Source organism: Haplochromis burtoni, unplaced genomic scaffold, assembly GCF_018398535.1.
Source record: "Haplochromis burtoni strain Fernald_Lab_line unplaced genomic scaffold, NCSU_Asbu1 Contig_90, whole genome shotgun sequence".
Classification (NCBI taxonomy): Eukaryota; Metazoa; Chordata; class Actinopteri; order Cichliformes; family Cichlidae; genus Haplochromis; species Haplochromis burtoni.
Window position 1 is genome coordinate 1,140,575 of NW_024582451.1, and position 13,760 is coordinate 1,154,334.

At 40.2% G+C, this 13,760-nt stretch overlaps 2 protein-coding genes and 1 non-coding gene across 4 annotated transcripts in view; 2 read left to right on the forward strand and 1 right to left on the reverse strand.

The window, feature by feature from the left end:
* Positions 1-4,157: 4,157 nt before the first annotated feature.
* Positions 4,158-4,276, reverse strand: LOC121814833. Its single transcript, XR_006054606.1, has one exon. It is a non-coding gene; the product is annotated as a 5S ribosomal RNA (ribosomal RNA).
* A 277-nt stretch (positions 4,277-4,553) lies between these two features.
* On the forward strand, positions 4,554-10,270 carry LOC102312201 (histone-lysine N-methyltransferase SETDB1-B). The gene is made up of 7 exons (XM_005927632.3): positions 4,554-4,843; positions 6,300-6,632; positions 6,720-6,890; positions 8,178-8,379; positions 8,466-8,539; positions 8,650-8,840; positions 9,146-10,270. Exons 2-7 carry the CDS (start codon positions 6,305-6,307, stop codon positions 9,260-9,262), a joined length of 1,083 nt encoding a protein of 360 aa, XP_005927694.1. The 5' UTR covers positions 4,554-4,843; positions 6,300-6,304; the 3' UTR covers positions 9,263-10,270.
* Positions 10,271-10,926: 656 nt separating this feature from the next.
* The window catches only part of clk2a (CDC-like kinase 2a), a 20,554-nt gene continuing 17,720 nt past the window's right edge, over positions 10,927-13,760 (forward strand). For both annotated transcript variants that reach the window (XM_005927636.2, XM_005927635.3), the window contains exons 1-3: positions 10,927-11,026; positions 12,617-12,693; positions 12,822-12,990. In XM_005927636.2, coding sequence (XP_005927698.1) covers positions 12,827-12,990 — 164 coding nt within the window. In that variant the 5' untranslated portion in view covers positions 10,927-11,026; positions 12,617-12,693; positions 12,822-12,826. The remainder of the gene's footprint in view (positions 11,027-12,616; positions 12,694-12,821; positions 12,991-13,760) is intronic.

Consider the following 13,760-nt stretch of genomic DNA (forward strand, 5'->3'; position numbering starts at 1 on the left):
AGAAGCCTGTTATTGACACAAATTATACGGCATGTACACATACTGGACATTTTTCAGCTTTTTGGGGTCTTTTAAAAAAGTTGAAGTAGCTGATAGTCCTAAAAGTTTTACTCAGACCTTTTTTTTTTTTCTTCTCTTTTCTCATTTTTGTTCTTTTCCATAAACTATTTGTACTACATGAAAACAAAGTCCCAATAACAGTCTGTCATTATTCCCATTCTCTCTCATCTGAATGTGCGGATCTGAGAATCCTTTCTTTGGAACACAAAATGATATGGTCATCATTAAGGAGCCCTGTGTAGGTGGAGTAAATGCAGTCTGGCATGAATACTGTACATCAGTCACTGGTTCTGCTGGTGTAGACCCGGAGGCACCGTGGAGCTATTACAATATCAGATGGCACAAAGTGCTGGTGACACACAGCCGCCTGGCACATTTTTCAAGATGATGAATGATGCCAAAAAAGTTCTCCGATTATTTTTTTATTTTTATTTTTTCCCCAGTTGTCCTAAAAACAAACAAAAAAAAGTGTCTAAAAGTTTAACATTTAAGATCCTAAGACGTAACCACTTCTGGATTCTTCCTCCGCCCATCTCTCTCTTCCCTACAGTATTTTGGCTTCAGTCTAAAAGGCCTCCTTACCTAATTGCATATTGAGTGGGATCACTTTACCGCCGTGCCCTACACTACAGCCTGGACACTGTTCATGTCACTGGCAGCATCACTGTAACAATCTCCATTTTAAAGTGGCAGGGTCAATTTCCAGCCTTCTCTCGCATCCTGCTCTGCAATTTAATTGCTAATGCATCTCCTGTTTCTGCTCCTCTGGCTTTCATTTCCATGCTGCCAACCCCCCCCCCCCCCCCCCCCCCCCCCTCCTCCTCCTCTGGGTACAATCTTACTCTTCTTGCTTAAATCTCTTCCTTTTGCTCTACCATCAAGTTTCCCCCTCCTTCCCTCGCTACCTTTTCAGCTCTGTGTAAAGAATAAGCTCAGTGTCACCTGAGGTGCCGGAGTTTTGCTGGTGTGAAGGCTAATCGGTGACAGTGATGAAGATCCTCCTGACAGGACAACAAAAGCAGTGGGGTGTTTGAGTCACTTGTGAACTGTGTAGACCGTTATTCAATTCCTGCTTAAGTATTAATAAGGCTTTACATGCCCTGGGGAGGTCGTGAGATGCAAGTGCATGCTTGTGCATCTTGCATGTGTATGCATGTGTCTCTGAGTGCAAGAGCTAATTTGTGGGCTGCTCATTTTTCTTGACAATCACGAAAGAGGAGGCTGGTAAAGACTTTGGTAACTGAGGACCAGCTCATGTAATCGGAGTAATAAGGAGCCTCAGAGGAAAGCAGGATGCTATGAACACTTTTGAAAAGTTTTGTTGGAGAGGATCTGCAGCGAAAAGATGGTGAGTTTGAATTATTTCAGTTTTTTTGGGGGGGGGGTTCTTGGATACATGTTTAACTTTACTCATCCTCAGTGTCCTCAGATAATGTATTGATTCAGTCACTCTTTGGGGAAAACTTTAAAGCAGTTTTTGCCTCATTAGGCACGATTTACAGATCTCACTCAACTTTGTTTTCAAAGTTCGCTGAAACGCATTTTCGCACAGTGAGTTTCACACAGTAACAAATGTTGCTCACACTTGTTGCTTAAGTCGCCGTTCAAACTGGTGGCAGGTCAGAGCGAGGTCGAGCTGAAGAAAAAAAGAAATGGATGCCTCAGAGAATAATTTACTTACAAAAAAGTGTCTCAATATCTTTCTCTTATGTTGATATATAGTAAGAGAGCTCTGCTGTACATATAAAACATTAACATTTATTGTGTTCTGCTTTTCTACTGTGAATGAGAAGTAGCACAGAGAGCGACTCGGTTTCTCTTTCCCGTATAAACCAGTGCTTTGGTACGTCTACACAATATAAAGGTTGGGGAGGGTCTGTTTGTGTTTTTATGTCATATTTTTGTCATTTTTAGCTCATCCAGGCAAATTACTGCTGCTCCTGCAGGAACGCTGGTAGGATGTTTAGTGAAACTTGCACACAGCGAACACATAACAAGCAAAGTGTGCTCAAGGTTAAGGTCACATTCATAGCTTTACAGCCAATAAACTGCATTATGATGGATCATGAGCTTGGTGACCTACTAAATCATCAATGTGGTGGTTGCAGAATTACAAGACGACCACGTGATGTTGAAAATGTGTCCTAAACACACACACACACACACACACCTTTTTGTACTTTTTGTGTAATGAATGCTACATACTGTTGTTATTATGACCTGTTGTGGGGATGACGCAGACAAAAGCAGTTTTTGTGTTGTGAGGTTTGTGAGGGTGAGTTTGTGAGGTTTTGCCAGAAGAGTCACGAGTTTAGCAACTGTAGTTTGGAAATTGTGTTTCAAGAAATGTGTCCAGACAGCTGTGGACGTTTTGATCATTTAGCGAGAGCTACTGTGCCTGTTCCTGCAGGAGAAATTAGAAAGTGGTGATTATTAAAGACAAAAAGAGTCTATCAGTCACTTCTTTGGCTTTTCAAATGTTGTAATTCTCTTAAATGAACAAGTTATGGGGAAGACTTGCTGGATAAACTGTAATTAACAACTGATTCGAAGTGATTCACTGCAGTTTTTATGGGCTCACCGATAAGATAACCCTGCAGGTGCAACATGTAAATCTATGGTGGAATATTTTGCATTCTAACGGTTTTTCCAGGTGTTTTTTCCCCTCCCTTTGTTAGACACAGAAATGTGACAAACTGCTGCTGATCGGAATAAAAACCAGACATTTGCTTCTGCATTGAAAGTGTCGTCCTCCATGCAGCCAGGATAGACTTCATTGGTTATGTGCTGCCTCTGTATTCAGAAGCTGTTTGTCACCTTTTTTCTTTCATGCGCAAAGTCACCACCAACACCTTGAAAGCACACGAGCATGCACGCCGTCCCAAAGTGATGCTGCTGCGCTGAAAAAGGAGAAGAAACGGAAACTGTCTCCCTTCACCATTATCGCTGACCACATGGATAAGCCGTCTCACCCCGTGCCGCAGTTCGAGGTGGACGTGGACCTGGGCTTTGCTCTCTTCTTTCTCTTCCTGCTGTGTTTTTTCCTTCTGGTGACGGTGGTACGCTGCGCCCAGACCGTCGTGGACCCTTATGGCTCGATCTCCACCTCCACCTACCAGGAGGAGCAGATCACCTGAGATAGAGAGAGGGAGAAGGGGTGGGGTGAGAGTGCAATCTTACCACTGTGTGGGTGCATACTTTTAAGATCATGTGGTTTATAATGTATGTACAAAAAAAGCTTCAGGACATTGAGCAAAAAGCAAGCAGTCTCATGGAAGACGTGAGGCGTGCATCGTGATGCTTTTCAGTGTTTCAGACTGAGGGCTCGAAGCACCGAGCTGTTAAAATCAGACTTTGTTCCAACCCAACAAAGGCTTTTGGCCTTTGTTGGGTTGTTACTGAAAATGTTTCTCACAAGTATTTCTCATTAAATTAACCTGAAATTTGCTAGTTGCTTTCTTTTTCTGTACGTCAAACTGTTTAAATGTGATGCATCTTCTGTGTTCATACTCACAATTAATCAACAATCAAAAGCAGCTCATGTTTCCCTACAGTCCTCCAACACCGCTGTAGGCAGGACTTACAGGTACTATGAAGGTTTTTACAGACTGGTCACAAGAGCAACAACCAACAGCAAAACCAGAGTGAGGGCAAAAGAAGGAAAACAGGTTTGTATTCAAATATGTTCAGTTTCTAACTTTCAGTTCCTCGAATTTCCAGAGTGGGGAAGCTGCTCATTTCAGTTTAGCTTTCATTGTTTTGAAAATATTTAGTTTCTGTCTGAGGCATAAACTAAACTAAAGAGGCAAGAGATTTAAAAAAGCCAGGCTACCATGATTCCCTCCATATTTGGGAAAAACTGAAATCTAGTTTTGTTTTTTTGTTTACTTTGGTCAACTAACATGTTTTTCTTCACCTAGTTCTGTCTTCTAGTTTAGCTTTTGTCATACAAAACTTTTTCTGTGTGGACCGTCTATGCTCCAAACCATTATTTAATTCAGCATGAGTGGTCTCAATGCGCTCTTTGTTACCCTGGCTGCTGCTTCAACACTGTCTACCCTGGAGCAGTAGCGCCCTCTGCTGGACAAAAGAGGAAAAGCTTACAGCACCTGGTATTCCCAGGCGGTCTCCCATCCAAGTACTGACCAGGCCCGACCCTGCTTAGCTTCCGAGATCAGACGAGATCGGGCGTGTTCAGGGTGGTATGGCCGTAAGCGAGATCATCCTTCATAAAAAGACTATTTATAGATTCGAAGTGTAATATATGTCCACTTGAGAATATGGTTGATTTTATTAACTAAAAGAACATACCACTATTTAGTCAGCGAGGACTTGATTGTAGTTTTTTTTCTCCCTATAGTGTTACAATGTCTAAAATATTGTTTGAAACTGCTTCTTAACATAAAATTATATAAATAATAAAAGGTATCATATTATTTAAGTTTTCGTAGACTGCTGCTGACACAAGCCTGCAGTCAAAATGGCGTGTGCCGGAGGACAATACCGGGGAGACGACGATAGGGGGCAGCACTTCTCAGATTCATTTGTTAACAACCACTTTTGAACGCCGAGAAGAAGGAGAAAAACAACAAGTCTGTTAAGATGGAGGAAAAACCTGCCTGATAATTTTGGATAACACATATTTATATAAAAAAAAGAAAGAAAAGAAAGAAAAAAAAGTGCAGTTATGACGCAAACTCCAAAACAGTGATTTCAGTGTTAGCCTGATATGTAGCTGCAGCTCCAGCTCTCATTACAGCGGATAATTAAGACATAACATCAGGTAAGTGGTTGAATTATTTGTGTTTGTATTAAATGAGGTAAACCCCCACGCAGCTTGATGTAGGTAGGAAATGTGTCTAAACACAGCTTTGTTTTGTTATTTGTTCGTTCTCAGTAGGCACAGCTGTAGCCCTTTAAACAGCTTTCAGAGTCTCCTGGTGCTACAGCACTCCTGTAGCAGCAAAAACAAAAAAGTTCACATTTTCTGATTCATTCTCAGGGCTTCAGGACACAGTGATGTCACATGTTTTTTGTTTGTTTTTGCGAAAAACAGTTTCACTTCCAAGGAGTTGCCACTTGGCATTGGTGCTAATGCTGATCCAGATATTAAATTTTAAATGAAAATGAAAATGTTTTCTGTATGACTTCCTCTTTACAATGTTGCTTCAGTTTAATTAGGTTTTATGCATTCATTTATGCACAGTCCTGCCAGAGCATTTCAGCCAGTTTGACTGATCCGTGTTTGTGCTAATATGCTGTGCATTATGGCCAAACATCTCCACCTTGGAACTCATCTTTCTAAAGCACATTGTTCCATAAATTATCTGGTTTGTTCAGATGCAACTCTGCGAACCTAAGCAGTGCTCCCATGTTCTTTCTTAATGAGAAAAGGCTTTCTCCTGCAGCCCTTTAGACAAGTCATACTCTTTTTCTGATTGTACTGTCACAAACATTAAAGTTATACATTCTCACTGCTCACATGTCACATACTTTTAAGACATTACACAACAAACTTGCTAAGTTAATATGTGCGTTGAAGGACATATCCTGGTCAAAAATGACTCCAAGGTTCCTCACAGCGTTACTGGAGGCCAAGGTAATGCCATCCAGAGTAAGAATCTGGTTAGATACCATATTTCTAATCTACATACAGCGTAGATGTACATGAAAAAAACTACTCAAAAATAAATTAGAAGAAGGCTTTTTTTCTAGCTTCTGATTAATTTATTTGTGCTGTTGTTGTGTGAAACAAACCAGCGGCAGATGGTAGTTTTAAAATGTGCTGAGTTTTGCACCTAATTAGATTCTAAACCTCTAATTCTTAACCTGACAGCACAGGTTTTGGGTTTATGTAATTAAAAAAAACAAACAAACAAAAACCAAGTGGACCGTTGTGAGCATGGAAATTACAATCATGGCCTTCAAGATTGAGGCAAAAGGTTGAGGTCATTATCGATGAAGAGTCAGACCACAGAGGGTGAAAAAGCCTTCGTCCCCTTGGGAATTATATTTAAGCAACCATATATTGTATAGAGTGAAAATCAGTGGACTTTATATAAGAGATCTCCACTGACACACAGAAAAGACAGCTTTAACAAATGTTAAATGTGAATTTGATTGATAGCATTTTCATTTTCTTTTGATGGCGAGCTACAGTTGTCAGGATTAGTTCTCACCACGATGAAAGTCTGGCATGGCGATGGCTCAAGTTTCACTGATGCTTTTTTTCTTTTCAGACACTATGTCTGAATCGGCATGTGAGCCCATTCACTCCACAAATGAAACCAGCAGCCAAATGACACAATGGGAAAATGGCTCAGCCTCTCTTAATCTAATAAAGAAAGCAGTGGTGGTCTTGACCAGACTGCCCGATTATAAGATCAGCGCCCTGCGACCGCCGACGCCTCAGCAGTCCTACAGCGAAGCTGAATTCTCCAGCAGCTCCGGTTCTGATATGCAGTGGCAACCAGAGGATGATTCCACTGATTCCGATTTTTCGGTTTCGAACAATAATCAGAAATCTGACAAGAACAGCAGCGGTGACACAAGGAAACCCTCCAACAGCAGTGGTAAGGCCACAAACATTACCACTTGAATCCTGCTCTCAAAACTCTCAAATAACTTTAAAATTCCACTTCTTACTTTTGCCCTCAAAGAAATAAACCCCTCTGTTGGGATATCACCAACTTCTGCCCACTGCTCTCATGAAACTACGAACATCCATCCTAACTTACCGCAGGATGAAGTGAAAGTGGACATGATGGTCTTGGCCAGGAAGAAACGCATGAAGTGGCAGCGTGGGAAAATAGTGGAGATAATTTCAAAAGGTAAGAGAAAATACTGCAGGTTTTCCAGGAATTATGATTTTCTTTGTTTGTTTATTATCCTTTAAACTTGTTAGTCCTTTTCAGATGAGAGCATTTCATTTCATTGTTGTTGTTTTTTGTATATTTGTATAAAAATATCTTTTAATTCAATTCAATTCAATTTTATTTATACAGCCCCAAATCACAACACCAGACACCTCAAGGTGCTTTATATTGTAAGGTAGACCCTAAAACAATACATACAGAGAAAAACCCAACAATCATATGATAATAGCAATAATGGATTGCATTTACATAGCACTTTTCGAGACCCTCAAAGCGCTTTACAATTCCACTCTTCATTCACTCTCACATTCACACACTGGTGGAGGCAGCTACAGTTGTAGCAGGAGCAGACTGACAGAAGCAAGGCTGCCATATCGCGCCTCTGGCTATCACCAGTAGTCGGTAGGTGATAAGTGTCTTGCTTAAGGACACAACGACCAAGACAGACAGAGCTGGGGATCAAACCAGCAACCTTCCGGTTACAAGATGAGTTTCCCAACCCCCTGAACCACGGTCGCCCCATGACCCCCTATGAGCAAGCACTTGGGTGACAGTGGGAAGGAAAAACTCCCTTTTGACAGGAAGAAGGCTCTGGCAGAACCAGGCGCTTAAAGAAAATATCTTTAAGCGATGGATTCTTGTGCACCAAAATATACACATTTAAGGATGTGACCTCAGTGTGGTTAAGATTTTCAGCTTTTTTCTCATATTTAGCTGGCAGTGGGCGAGAGGATTGCACACTCTGGACATCAGTCAATTACAGGGCGCACTGCTTCCATTGGGCATATTTAGGATAGTGATAGAGTCATGGTGCATGCAGGAAAGCTGTTGCACTTGTGGACATGACCTAATGAAGTATAACCACATTTTTTTTATTATCCTTGGTTTTCTGCGTTTGTCACTGCATGAGCCAGCAACTTAAATTTTTTAAAAAGGACATTGACCAAAGTGCTCCAAAGCAATTAAAAGAATTTGAACCCTTGTTAAATAAACTGAAAATGAAAGACAAAGACAAATGAAACGTTAAAAAGGTGAATAATAACTTAAAATATGTTATTCCTGTTTATAAAAGATGCATTTTCATTTTCTTTCTAATTTGTGAAGTACATGCGGTAAAATCTAGGCAGGCTGACATGTGTTCAGACAGCAGTACTTCACTTTTAAATATGAACCACCATTATTCAAAAAGGAAATAGCATTTAAATGGTAGGAACTAAAAAATTTTTTCTTCCTCTTTACCAGAAGATGGACGGTTAAAGTACAAAGTTAGCTTTGAAGAAAAGGGGAAGATTCTAGTATCCGGTCACCACATTGCCTTTGACACCCCACCAAAGGTAGAGCATCTTTTTGTCGGCACTCGGGTTGTTGTTCAGTGCCAGGATAACAAGTTCCAGTTCCGGCCTGGTGTTTTAGCCGAGCTCCCCAGCAGAAAGAACCGCTTCAGGTGTTCATACCTCTATGAACAAACATAATCACGGGCTTTTTGTCAGAAGAAACGAGTGTCTCACACATCGCTGTTTCATTTTCCAGGTTCTTGGTCTTTATGGATGATCACACGCCGGTCTATGTCGGCTTACCTTTTTTTCACCTGGTTTGCAGACCGTGTAAGTTGTGCTGTGCTCCGGCTTTTCTTTTACTCACAGTTGCAGCAAGCAGCAGACAGGAGAGTGTTTATTTGAAGCACGCTTACGTATTTAATTCATTATTTCAACAGTGGAAAACGTGTTTGACGACATTCCCGACGGCCTTCATAAGCATTTCATGAAACAGTACATGAAGGACTGGCCGTACCCTCATTTGACCATATACAGGGTTGGACAGAGCCTCAATGCAGAATACTTCGGAGAGCAGCAGAGGTGTGAGGTGCAGGCGATCGACTGCAGCTTGATACAGGTTGTTTTTCAGGTGGGTGTCTTTTTTTTTTTTTTTAATCTTTACATTTTAACCAGTCAACAGCAGATCTAATGCTTATTCATACTTCAGTAAATATATTTAACAGAGGTGCTTGTCAGGTTGTGGCACAGGATTTCAGGAGGGTTTGAAATTATGAGTTACAGACAGCATGTTTAACCTAAAAACATATCTCCAGTGTAAGTCCGCCTTGGCTATGTTTAAATAATCCAAAACTAAAAAAAACAAACAAACAACGCTCCCGTTTCTTTTCCTAATCACCTTTCCTTGACAGTGTGCCTTTTTTATGTCTCGCTCAGGCTGACCATCACAGAGAGTGGATCTACAGAGGCTCCATACGCCTGGAACATGCACAGGCTAGATTTTTGGAACTGAGCGTGAGGAGAGAGGCCACGAATGAGTCTGACTCTGACTAAATATCCACAGAAAGTGGATGCTGTGAAAATACTGGGAATAGCATTCACAACCCCCAGAAATGTGCCATTGCATCTCTTTGGAAGAAGATTGGCTTGTGAGCGTGCAAATAAATGACTCAAGGATATAAGGAGGAGATTTAACCTGTTTGAACGGGGTGCTAATTTTGTAATCTTTAATTTGCTGCACAGTTGTGCAAAGTGACTGAGTGGACCATCGCACTGCCGAATGAAACAAGACATAATTTTTCCTAGAAAACATGCGAATGGTGATTTTCTTTTTCAATTTCTAAAGAAATGGCACTTTATAATTGCACAACTTTTAACAGCAAGGTTAAGCAGCTGTATTTTTTCAACTTTTTTTTTTTTGAACAGTTATATGTGAAAATGTTCATACCCTCATTTATTAACTTGGCCACGAATAGAAATTTGTCTGATGTGTGTTCATTCACTTTTTTCAGTGTTGTTTTTTATGAATTGGGAACAATTCATATGAACCTTTTTTCATATTTACAGATTGATATGACAGTTATGTCTCTGATTTATTTTGCCTTTGGTGTCTGTTATGTTGCATCCTTTGTCGTTCAACAATAAAAAATTTTTTAAAAAAAGCCTTGTATATAAGCTTGTCATATGCAAGCAAATACCCTCTGCCTCATTCATTTCCTTTACTGGACTGCATAATTGTAATTTAAAGATAAATCTGAGCTCTCACCTGCTAAATTTACTGATATAAAAATGACTGACATAGAAGTTTAGCTATCTAATATCTTTTCTACACTTTGACCTGGTCACACTAGTTAAATAAATACCTTTTAATACATATCAGGAATGTAGCAGAGAGGAAACTTAAGGGAAATGGATGTATGCAAGGTAGTGTTTCATATTTGCTCCTAAGTGCAAATTTTAGACTAGTATGAATTATCTGAGAAGCAAAGCACCAAACAATTAATTTGCTGTACTTAAAAATGTAACTGACGAAGACTCAAAAAAGACCAAAACAATCAGTCTTAAACAGACATATTTATGTGTTTACTTACCCAACAAAATATACTCATTTCAAAATTAATACTTTAGTTTTCATTTATTCGAGAGAGCCTTGTATAGCTCAACACTGTTCAATTTAAATTTACTATTAAGTTTTTACTCAGAGAATGGTTTGAAAAATTGAAAACATCAAGTGAGCCACAGGTCTCTGCCTTGTTCATGGCAGAGATTAAAAGAGAATGACCAGCTGATAGGAAAAGCAACCTCAACTCCTATAACGTTACAATCAAAGTATGCAGAACAGCATCTCTGGATGCACAGATGAGCAGCACGCCAGGTACCAATCCTGTCAGCTAAGAACAGGAAACTGAGGTTCCATGGATCACAGCAGTTGGAAAACGTTGCATGGTCTTACCGATCCGAATTTCTGATGCAACATTTTGGATGGCAAATGTTGTGTAATCATATGTTTATCAATCCATCCTGCCTTGTGTCAACAGTTCAGACTGGTGGTGGAGTGATGGTGTGGGGGATATTTTCTTGGCACACCTCAGGCTCTTTGGAACCAACTAAACATCCAGTCATCTGGAAGACTAATAAAAATAAAGTAAAACTAATAAGAAAATGCAAAACTATAATAACTCTGCGTTCCATACATAGCAATTGGTTTAAAAAGAAGTAGAAGATTGTCGGTCGTATTTCCGGACGCAGGGGGCGGCAGTGAGTCTCACAGGTCTACCCAGCAACATGAAGAGAAGAAGACCATAGAACAAAGCTAAGGTATGGCTTGCTTCTTATTTGACATTTTAAATTAAAATCAATCAAATTAATTAATCTAGCTGAAATTAAAAGAATGGTTATCAGGTTGGATACACTTTGTGCGATAAAGAGGCGCAGAGGCAGGATGAAACGGTCTCCACGGCTAACTGATTGAAGTCCATGCTAGCTTCGACCAATAAGTCTCAAGACAAAATCAGATGCTGGTGTTTTGGTTTTTATTTATTTAGTTAGCTATTTTTAGTAAAGCCCTTAACACCTTATCCTGGCTGGACGTCTTTTTTAAAATATACGACCTTGAGCTTGAGAAGTGTTTCTGATTTACTTTTAATCCCCCCTCTTTGAGCCCGCACACCTAGATGCAGAGGAACCAGATGTTTGCCAGGTTTCAGAATACTTTATCGATCCCTGGGGGAAATTATTTTTTGTTACAGTGCTCCATTATAAACAAACATTAACAAGACAGACAATACGCTAACTAAGAATAGTACAAATATATATACACCAATATGTATGTATATATATATATCCCCTCTGGCCAACACCAGTAGGCAGTAGGTGAAGTGTCTTGCCCAAGGACACAATGGCCGAGACTGTCCAAGCCGCGGCTCGAACCGGCAACCTTCCGATTACAAGACGAACTGCCAACTCTTGAGCCACGATGTTCTTCATAGCAACATTATAAATGTTATATGGTGGTAACACAGTATGAAGACATGGTTACATGTAATAGATGGTTGGTTTGAATAATTTATCAAATGTGAATTTTACATTTCCAAGAATCTGAGAAAATACCTCAGGTTTTATGAGGGAGCATTCCCTGTAGTAAATGCTCCCTTTAGGGCCAGTAAAGCAGATTATTTGCCTCCATCTCACTCTATCCTTTCCATCCTCTTCTCTCACACCAGCCATCTTCATTTCCTCCTTCATGACATCCATACACCTCCTCTGTGGTCTTCCTCCTTCCCTCCCGCTTGGCATCTGTTGTCCATTATAGCCAGCATCCTTCCTCTGCACCATCTCTAACCACACCTATTCAGCTGTCTCCAAACTGTTTAACCCGAGCTATCCCTCTGATATAATCATTTCTAATCCTTTTCCTTTTGGGCACCCCAGTGAAAATCTGAGCATCTTCAACTTTGACATCTCCAGCTCAGCCTACTGTCTTTTTGTCAGTGCCACTGTCTCTAAACCTTGTATCTCCAGTCTCACTACCATATTGTGAACCTTTGGTTTTACTCTTGCTGCTATCATTCTGTCACAAATCACCGCCAGGACTCTTCTTCACCTCTCTGTTGCTTTTCTGACTACTTAAACTCATCCCTCTTCACTATATCTGGTTCCTGCATCGTCATTTTTACACCCGTCTCCCTGTCATGCAAACAATTGTTCTGTCTTTCTTCTACTGAATGCAATTCCTTTTCTGTCCAGTGCACCTCCACCTCGTTCACCTGCTCCCTATTCTCACTAGAATGCACCATGTTGTCCAGAAACATTCTAGCTCAATAAATTAGTGATTCATTTCAGCGGTAAGTTAGCTAAACCACAGCACAATGTAACCATTTTCTATTAATATGTGCTTTATTTATGCAGGTAAACACTCAAAGGCTCTTGACCTTCCTCTAAGAGATGTGATGTCAATCTTTTCTAGTGTGTTAGGAGCCCCAAGTGTAAGTCTTTGAGATGTTTGGACTTTGCATTGTTCATTTCTTTTCTGCATCATGAGAAAATCTATGCTTTTTTGGAATAACATTAGTAATAATTAATCTCTGATATGTGAAACATTTGTGTGTTGCAGTAACTATGGATGGAGATGAGACTGAGATGAGCAGAGAGGAGTGCTGGATAATAGACAAGGCTAAGGAGACCCAACGGGTCTCTCCGGATTTGCTGGAGAAATGCAATCAGCTGCAGTCTCTGCTGAAAAGGAGAGAGGAACAGGCCGCGTGCCTCCTGAGACTTTGCGAGTGAGTGTTGTCATTGTAAACGAATATGAAAGCATTAAGTGTGGCAATCTTTAAAAAAACAAACAACTCTTTTAACATGCTTAACTACCCACACAAAAAACTGGTTTTGGGGTTCATTCTCTTGTTGGTTCATTGTTGGAATAAAATGTAATAAAAACGAGCAACAGTCAAGAATTGTTATATATGGAGTGTGGAGATGAGGAAAATATTGTACTGCTACTATTCATAACTATCATCATTATCATTGCATTAATCAGCATTTCATTAATACATTTATTGAAGCGGTTGGCCTTACATTAAAACTTGTATTGCAGGTGTGATCATAATTACATATTAACCTTTTATTGCATGTGCAACTGTAATCATTTTTATACACACATTGCAGGATTGTGCTTATATAGAGTGATGCTCGGTCTATTTAAAGGTCTTAAGCTTCGCGTGGCGCAAATGTCCAGGCGATCCATGGTGTAAGTGACCTAGAGCAACAGAAGGTTTAAGCATGCATGCTTGCAAACATACATGATAGTATTCATTCTAGGCTAAAGGCCTGGGACACATTTTGCTTCTAACTGCATTTGAGTTTGCCTAGTAACAGATGACAGAAGAAGAGTCAAGTAAAGTGTCAATCCTCAGGGACCACCTGGAGGGTGAAACAGATTGCCATATATGGAAGAATGTGATAGGAAGTTTCACACTGTTAGACCTCTGCCTTACCACAACATACTTCAAATACATCGAAGGCTTCCACAGACAAAAACATGGCTGTGGAA